This window comes from Entamoeba nuttalli (genome assembly GCF_000257125.1).
Source record: "Entamoeba nuttalli P19 unplaced genomic scaffold asmbl_5091, whole genome shotgun sequence".
In the NCBI taxonomy this organism is placed as follows: Eukaryota; Evosea; order Mastigamoebida; family Endamoebidae; genus Entamoeba; species Entamoeba nuttalli.
In genome coordinates, this window is record NW_008577232.1 from 1 (window position 1) to 8,245 (window position 8,245).

Genomic DNA, 8,245 nt, shown 5'->3' on the forward strand with positions numbered 1-8,245 from the left:
AAGTATGAAGTGAGTATGTAATATTAAGAATAAGAAAATCATTTTCATTAAAGAAAAAAGTAGTGCTTAATGAAGATAAATTTTATCCTAAGAGTAGTTTATTTATTGAAAACAATGAGGAGTGAATAATAAAAAGGATTTTTAGGTACAAATACAATATCAAAAGATAAAAACAAATTATTAATGAAAAGTACGAATTTGTCATAAAGAAGCTTTGTTATCAGTCAATTTTGATTGTTATTTTTGCATTCAATAAAAGAATAAAACATGGTTTAAATTAATAAATGAAACCTAGTTATTCACTTAAAGAACGAAATGAATAGTAGGATGGTCATCCATTGCCTTCTTAATATCACTCGTTTTTAGTCCATTTTGTTCTAAACAAATCTTATCAACTGACATTGTTTGTGGAAGTTCATTGTTAAGCCAGTTAATAAGTTCATCTTTAGTGATGGCTTCAAGTTTCCTTAAACGTAACACACTTAAGTGTTGACACATCATCAACAAATCAGAAACTTTATTCATATATGAACCAAGAGGATTACCATCAAGTGATAATTTTATTAAAGAAGGATGGTTTATGATAGCATCAAAGATGGAACCAATTTGTTCAGCTGGGAAATTCATTCCAGAAATGTGTAAATTCTTTAATGTTTTATTGCCACGGATCATTTCAGCAATACAAGCATAATTACCCTTTCTGAAGAGTGAAGAATTATAACCAACTTTAAATTTGGTTAATTTAGTTGTACTAGAAAGATAATTAACCATATATGATGCACATGAATCAGAGATTTGACAATCATTTGCACTGAATTGTGTAATACATAAGTTAGTCTTTTCATAAGCCAAAAGAATTTCAAAGATTTTACTCATATCTCCTTTTAATTTAGCTCCACTTACATCAATAGCATTTAAATGACAAACTGGTCGTTGAATGATTTTCATTAATCTCTTTACATCACTTGTACTTAAATCAACTCCTGCAACATCTAATCTGTTAATTGGTGGGAATTTAACTATTTTGCCCTCTTCAGTAATATCACTAATATATGAAATAACATCACCCATTCCATCGTTACCGCTTAATCTTAATTCTTTCAAAACTCTACTATCAGCTAATCCTTTAAGAATTGAGTGAACAATATCTTTTGGTAATCCACAATGTCTTACATCAAGTATTTGAAGTTTCTTTAATCGTTGAACTAAATTACCTAATTCAGCACCACCTGCACCAATGTTATTATTTTTAATAATCAATTGTTGAAGATTAGGGAAGTCTGAGATAAGTCTAATAACTTGACCAGCATCTTGTCTAGTAAGAGCTAATCCTCTAATATCTAGTCTAAACAAGGCATTTCTATTTATTGATCTTAAAACAGTTTGTAATGCACTTCCACTTAATTCAGAATTATTTGACAGATTCAAATATTCAAGAGAGTTACAAGCTCTAAATCCATCAACAATATTTTTTGCAATGTCATCAGTTAATCCAATATTACTTAAATCAATTCTTTTTAATGCAATTGGAGATTTAAGAATTAAACAAAGAGCTTTTGCAAATTCATTTGTTTTACCAAGTTCCATATTATCTGCCAAAGAGAGTTCTTGGGCATTGAAGGTTTCTTGAACATCTTTTCCTCCACGAGATTTAAATGTACGATCAATACTTTCTGCAAAAACAGTTAGTTGAGTGATAGAAACATCTGTTGAAGCAAAATTTATAGTAGTTAAATTGTGATTTTGTTTGATTGCAGTAAGGATAGAAGCAAGAATACGTTTTGGAGCAATTTGTTCGAGATAAGCATCAGCAGCAGCGACTTGAATATTTTCATGGAAATAAGATAAACGATTAGTAAGGAAGACAATTTCTTCTCTTTTTTTAGAGAAATCAAATAACTTGTCATCTTCAGCAAAGTGAAGTGAAACAGGTTTTTCTACATCAGGAGAAGTTTCACCACAAAGATAGAAATAACCAGATAATAATGAAACTAATTTTTCAGCTCTTCCAGTTTTGATTTGAAGATTTTTATTATTCTTGAAATAAACAACAGCAGAATCTCCAGTAGAGTAAATAGATTTAATGTCATGCATTGGATAGAAGGTAATATCTTCAATTAAGTCAGAAAGATAAACTATGATTCCATCATAAACAATACCTATATGAACTTTTTTTCCTGATAAAACTGAGTCAAACATAGTTGCACCAAAAGAGTGTGATCTTTGTGCCATTTGAATGAATGATAATTTAAGGGTGTTTAAGTTAGTTTGATTTTTTAATTTTTCATGAATTCCCATAGAAGAACGTAACATATTTTCTTTTCCATAATTTTCTATGACCATAGGATTACAGAAACGCCCAATATCAATTAATGTAGCTTCTTGTTCTTTAAAATTACCAAATGTCATTTGAATAGCAACAGCAGCAAGAGCATTAGCAATTTTTCTTTCAATAGGGAAAGGTTCTTCAAACATAGTAGTTTTAAGACATTGATAAATATAATCAATATTCTTTTCTCCTGATGTTTTTTGACTAGCATTAAATGGACAAATCCATTGCATTCTAAATCCTAAATTACTTGAATCATTAATTTTCTCTTGGAATAATGTTTTTGTATTATTAAAGAATTTAGTTGGTATTTGAGTATTTTCTTTTAATTCACAAAGATAGAATAAATTTAGTGTAATACCTAATTTGCTTTTTAGTTGGTCAATAACATCACTAACTTTAGAGGTATCTTGGATATTTAAATTAACTGTATCTTTATTGGCTAAATGAATTTTAAGATGAAGAGTAATATTATTACCAGTTTTTTCTACTTGTTGAAGTGACTGAGATAAATTACCCATGTCTTTCATTTCCTTTTCAAGGTCATTCATTCCTGCTCTACTTCTTTTTTTCTTTACATTTGTCTTTCTTCTAATAATAATAGCATCGAAATCTGCTAAACTCATCTCTTAATTATGTATTTTTAAGTTTTTTTAATCTTTTCTTTAAATATTTGACACGGTATATCTCTATTTAGAACTACAAATTTTTATTGTGTTTTATAAAACAACAATATAATAACACATTCTAAAAAAAGAGATTTTAATTCAAATCATAAATATTCTGGATACGACAAAAACGAAAATGAATTTATTATTGATTTCGTAAATGGACAATTAATAAAAGATAATGAATCTTCATGAGTCGATGAAAATTCTCTTATTTCAATGTTATAAGCAGTTTGAGGAACTTATCTTTTATAAAGAATAGACAATGGAATACAAAGTATGTCTCTTTGGTTTTGAACATAGTGGAGTTAGAAGCCTTATCCATAGACTCATTACTGGTAATTTCAGTGGAAGTCCAGTAGTTTTTAAAGAAGAATATGTTTGTTTATCATTCAATGTTGTTCCAATAGAAAGATCAACTAATGTTAATATCTTAGCAATCCATTGAGTACAAAATGAGTAAAAAAGTGGTAAAGATAAAGATTTGGGATAATTTGACTCTAGAACAAAAACATAAATCAACTAATGAGTCATTTGTTAAAGATGCTTCAGCTGTTATCATAGTCTGTGATATTTTACAACCAAATATTGCTATTAAATTTAAATCTCTTGTAACAAAAGTTCTTCTTTTTAAACCAGATTGTAAAATCCTTATTGCATTCACTAAGAGTGATCTTCCCAATTCTGGAATAGATCTAGAAATAGCTGAATTGATTCTGGAGAGAAAGCTGGATATGGTATCTGTTTCCTCTAAGACTGGTGATGGGATATCAAAAGTTGAGGAATTTATTATTTCTCAAACCCAGGAAGGGTTGAATAAAAAGGATATTTCAAAGAAATTTTCATCAAGTACTAAAACACCTTTTACAAAAGAGAAAAATGGATTTTCAAGAATAAGGCAATTATGTAAGTTTTAATAATACAGTGTAAATAACACAATTATTTTTGCTTTTTATGTTTTTCTTTTAAAATTTTACCAACAAAAAGAGAAAATAAGAGTAATAGTAAAAATAAATTATAAAAGTATTAAAAAAATAGATAAGAAAGTACTAATAATTCATTTTTTCATGGAACAACCACGATACAATAGACAACCAATTATCACTAATGTTGAATGTAAGGAAGAAAAACTATCATTTCATATCGAAAGGACTGATACTTCAATGGTAAATGGTTTGAGAAGAGTCATTATGGCAGAAACACCAACTATTGCCATTCAACTTGTACGAGTTTATGCCAATTCATCATATTTATGTGATGAATTTATTGCCCATAGATTGGGATTAATTCCAATTGACTCAACTCAAATCCATAATTTTGAAGATGTTTGTTATAAATTAATAAAAAAAGAAAAGAAATAACACGAAATAGACAGATGATGCAATATTAGAATTAAAAGAAGAAAATAATTCAAACCAACTAGTAGTTGTTACTTCAAATGATTTAGTTTCTATTGGAGATAAAAGAGTAGCTCCTGTAAACTACAGAAATGATGTTGATCCTATAGTTATTACACAATTAGGTCCTAGACAAAATATTCATATGGTTTGTTATGTTAAGAAAGGTACAGGGAAATTCCATGCTAAATGGAACCCAACATGTCAGTGTGTATTTCAAACACTTGCTGATATTAGAATAAACGATGAAAAAATGATTTCACTTACACCAGAACAAAAACGTACATTCTGTGAACAATGTCCTCAAAAAGTATTTGATTATCAAGAAGTTGGAGAAAAGGTATTTATTAGAGGAGAAGAAAATTGTATTTTTTGTAATGAATGTACTGTTTATGCAAGGGATATTGGTCAACGTAACTTAGTTACTGTCACTCCAAAGACAGATCAGTTTGTTTTTAAAGTAGAAGGAACAGGAGTTTATCCACCAAAACAAATTATTGAATTAGGATTGGAAGAAATGAAGAAGAAATTTGTCAATTTAAAGAAAGCATTGAATGAATCTAAATAAGAAAGATATAATAAAAAAAATACATCTTCTTTTTAACTACGTTCATTCGTTTTTTATAAGTTTAATAATAATAAAATTAATAAAAAATCTAATTTAATTAGAAGTTGAAATGATATTTTCAATAAACACTTTTAGAGAAATAGAAGTAAATTAAATATAATAAATTTACTAATCAGATTGGTTAATTACATTTAGAATCTTTTAATACAAAAAAATAGAATTTAGATATTTGTTAATTAATCATGACACATCAACAATTGAGAATATACAAAAAATTTAATGAAAATCTTTCTAAAGTACCTTCTGAAGTGATAAAACTTGGTGGATCAATAACTACATTAGACTTAAGTTTTAATGTTTTCACTGTTTGTTAAAGTTATTTACACTATAAAGTATTTATTAATCTTTAAAGGAAATTCCTTCTTTGGATAGGTTTAAGTCATTAGCTAATTTAGTAATGAGTTCAAACAAAATATCTATACTACCTTCTCATCTTTTTAAAGTCACTTCATTAAAAAAACTCATTCTTTCACAAAATATTCTTTATGAACTTCCTTTAAATATCTCTACTTTATCTAATCTTACTTGTTTGAATTTGTCACAAAACAAATTATCAAAAATTCCACATTCTATTTCTTCACTTGTTAATTTGAAAATATTTTCTTTATCAACAAACAGTCTTTCAACTCTTCCAAAAAGTCTCTCTCATTTAATCTCTTTAACTAGTGTTTGTTGTGTTTTATTGATGTGTATTGGAAAGGAAAATATTTATTATTTTGATATTCACTTTTGATAGTTTGAAATAGACCATAATAAGTTTACAGAATTACCAGAATGTGTTTGTGAAATGAGCTCATTAGTAACATTAAATGTTAGTGGTAATGATATACAAAAATTCCCTATGACTATAACCAAATTACAAGGATTGAAAACATTAACTGCTCAATACATTAGACTAAAAGAACTTCCCAGCTTTTTTTCTAAATTTCCTTCATTAATCAATTTAGATGTAGATTATAATCCTTTAACATCAGTGCAACTTAACTCAAGCAGTTCTATCAAAAATCTTACTTTAGGAGCAGTAACACTCAAATCACTTTCTTTACAAAACTATTCTAAACTTTTCAGATTAAATATTCTTTCTGGTGATATCTCTGAATTAAATGAACTTCCTCGAATGAGCATTATGACTATTGAAAACGTTCACTTAAACTCAATTCTTTACTTCCCTGAAGTTAATGAAGTTTCTCTTGCAAATAATAATTTGGTAAATATTCCACAACTTACTACCTCATTACAAACTTTAAACATTAGAAATAATAAAATTGGTTCTCTTCCTTTATTATTTCCTTTTCAAGTCACTCGTCTTGATTTGTCTCAAAACTTAATTTCTACAATTCCATCATTAAATACCGTTATTCGTACCTTATTAATGACTTCAAATAAAATTATTGAATGGCCTAAATCAATGAAAGAATTAACATGTCTTAGATACTTAGACTTATCAAACAATAAAATTCAATTCATTCCTAATGACTACATCTCAACCTTAGTCAACTTGGAACATTTAATTCTTCACTTTAATTATTTATGCTTTTTACCTCCAGCAATTGGTTTATTAAGCAAACTTAAATTACTTGGGTTAAGTCATAATAGATTAACTCAGTTTCCTGTTTATCTTGGGACTCAATTAACTTCATTAATGATTTCATCTAACTCAATATCTGTAATACCAGACTATATACGTTATTTAAGTTTGATTGAAATAGACATTAGTTATAACCAATTAGTAACACTTGATCCATTATTATTAAATACAACTCTTAAAGATATTAATGTCAGTTACAATCCTCTCCAAATCCTTCCTTCAAAAATAAATCAGACTAAGTCTCACCGTGTTAACATTTCAGGATATCCAGTAAGTAATTTAGATCTATTGAAAGAAAAGCAAGAAGGTCCAATCACCGTTTTAACTATTCAACGTGAGAATGGGACAATGACTTTACCAATTCAAAGTTATGAAGAAATACCAGGATTTAATGATTTAGTATGTAATCAAATTAGTTTCTGTCATAACCAAATTGAATTTGGATTGGCTGAGTGTAAGGGATATCGTGATGAAATGCAAGATTTTATGTGTTTCTCAGAAAATTTTGTTCAAAAAGGTAATTATTTTGCTGCTATTTGTGATGGTCACAGTGGTGTTGTGACTGCTCAAACATGTGCTTCTAAAATTATGATGACTTTAGAAAATATTTTAAAATCAAACGAACAGTGCAGTATTAAAGATTCATTAATTCAAGCATTTACTCATATTAACTCCGAGATAATAGAAAAGGGACTTAAAGATGGAACTACTTGTTTGTGCCTTATTATTACAGAAAACATCTTTTATATTGCCAATACTGGTGACTGTCGTTGTTTATTAATTGGAGACGACTATTTTTTGCCTTTAACTGTGAGTCACAGACCATCAAATAAAACTGAGTACAAAAGAATAAGGGAAAATGGTGGATTTGTTATTGGTAACAGAACAAATGGTGGCTTAGCAGTTTCAAGGTCTCTAGGAGATTCAGCTAATCAACCAATTATTTCACCAATCCCTGATGTTGTTGTTCGTCAAAAGAGTTCTAGTGATAGATATTTAGTACTTGCCTGTGATGGCGTTTGGGACGTTATGAGTGATGAAAAAGTTTATTCCATTATTAAACAATATTCAAAATACCATCCAACCAAAATAGCAAATACTATTAAAGACCTTTCTCTTTGTTTTGGAAGTACTGATAACATTTCTTGTATTGTATGCAAACTTAATTAGATAATTTCTTTTTATTATCTCGGCATCCTAAGACTAAAAACAACTTAACAGAATATTTTCAATTTTATCTACAATTTCTTTATCCTCATGAAAAAGTATTTGTTTTGTCCTTGTTCCTTCCTTTTTTAATAAAAACTAATTAATAACTTAACAACAATGATATGGGCAATACTAATTATAAGAATGATATCAGCACTGGGTTAAAGTTAGACTGAGTGTGTAACAGTAATATTACTAACAAATAGTAAACTACGAAACAACTGATGAATAAAGTCGAAATTCTTACAAGAAAAAGCAAAAATTTATATCGTTGTCAGTTATTTTTATTCAAACAAATTTTTATTAGAAAAAATTGTAAAATATTTGTAATAAAAAGAAAGAAAAAAGAGAAAAGTTAGAAAAAAGAAAATAATAAAAATAATAATAAAAATTAAAAAACAAAGAAAGTTTAAAAAGAGAAGAAAG

The 8,245-nt window shown here is 27.7% G+C and overlaps 4 protein-coding genes across 4 annotated transcripts; 3 read left to right on the forward strand and 1 right to left on the reverse strand.

The window, feature by feature from the left end:
- Positions 1 to 303: 303 nt before the first annotated feature.
- ENU1_119080 (leucine-rich repeat containing protein) lies at positions 304 to 2,955 on the reverse strand (the record flags this gene model as incomplete). The annotated part of the gene is made up of 1 exon (XM_008859766.1): positions 304 to 2,955. One exon carries the CDS (start codon positions 2,953 to 2,955, stop codon positions 304 to 306), a length of 2,652 nt encoding a protein of 883 aa, XP_008857988.1.
- A 307-nt stretch (positions 2,956 to 3,262) lies between these two features.
- On the forward strand, positions 3,263 to 3,914 carry ENU1_119090 (hypothetical protein; the record flags this gene model as incomplete). Its single annotated transcript, XM_008859767.1, has 2 exons — positions 3,263 to 3,376; positions 3,435 to 3,914. The coding sequence occupies 2 exons, from the start codon at positions 3,263 to 3,265 to the stop codon at positions 3,912 to 3,914; spliced, it is 594 nt and encodes a 197-aa protein (XP_008857989.1).
- A 150-nt stretch (positions 3,915 to 4,064) lies between these two features.
- Positions 4,065 to 4,962, forward strand: ENU1_119100 (DNA-directed RNA polymerase, alpha subunit, N-terminal domain containing protein; the record flags this gene model as incomplete). Its single annotated transcript, XM_008859768.1, has 2 exons — positions 4,065 to 4,322; positions 4,369 to 4,962. The coding sequence occupies 2 exons, from the start codon at positions 4,065 to 4,067 to the stop codon at positions 4,960 to 4,962; spliced, it is 852 nt and encodes a 283-aa protein (XP_008857990.1).
- A 242-nt stretch (positions 4,963 to 5,204) lies between these two features.
- On the forward strand, positions 5,205 to 7,780 carry ENU1_119110 (leucine rich repeat / protein phosphatase 2C domain containing protein; the record flags this gene model as incomplete). Its single annotated transcript, XM_008859769.1, has 3 exons — positions 5,205 to 5,327; positions 5,375 to 5,689; positions 5,759 to 7,780. The coding sequence occupies 3 exons, from the start codon at positions 5,205 to 5,207 to the stop codon at positions 7,778 to 7,780; spliced, it is 2,460 nt and encodes an 819-aa protein (XP_008857991.1).
- Between the last annotated feature and the right edge of the window lie 465 nt (positions 7,781 to 8,245).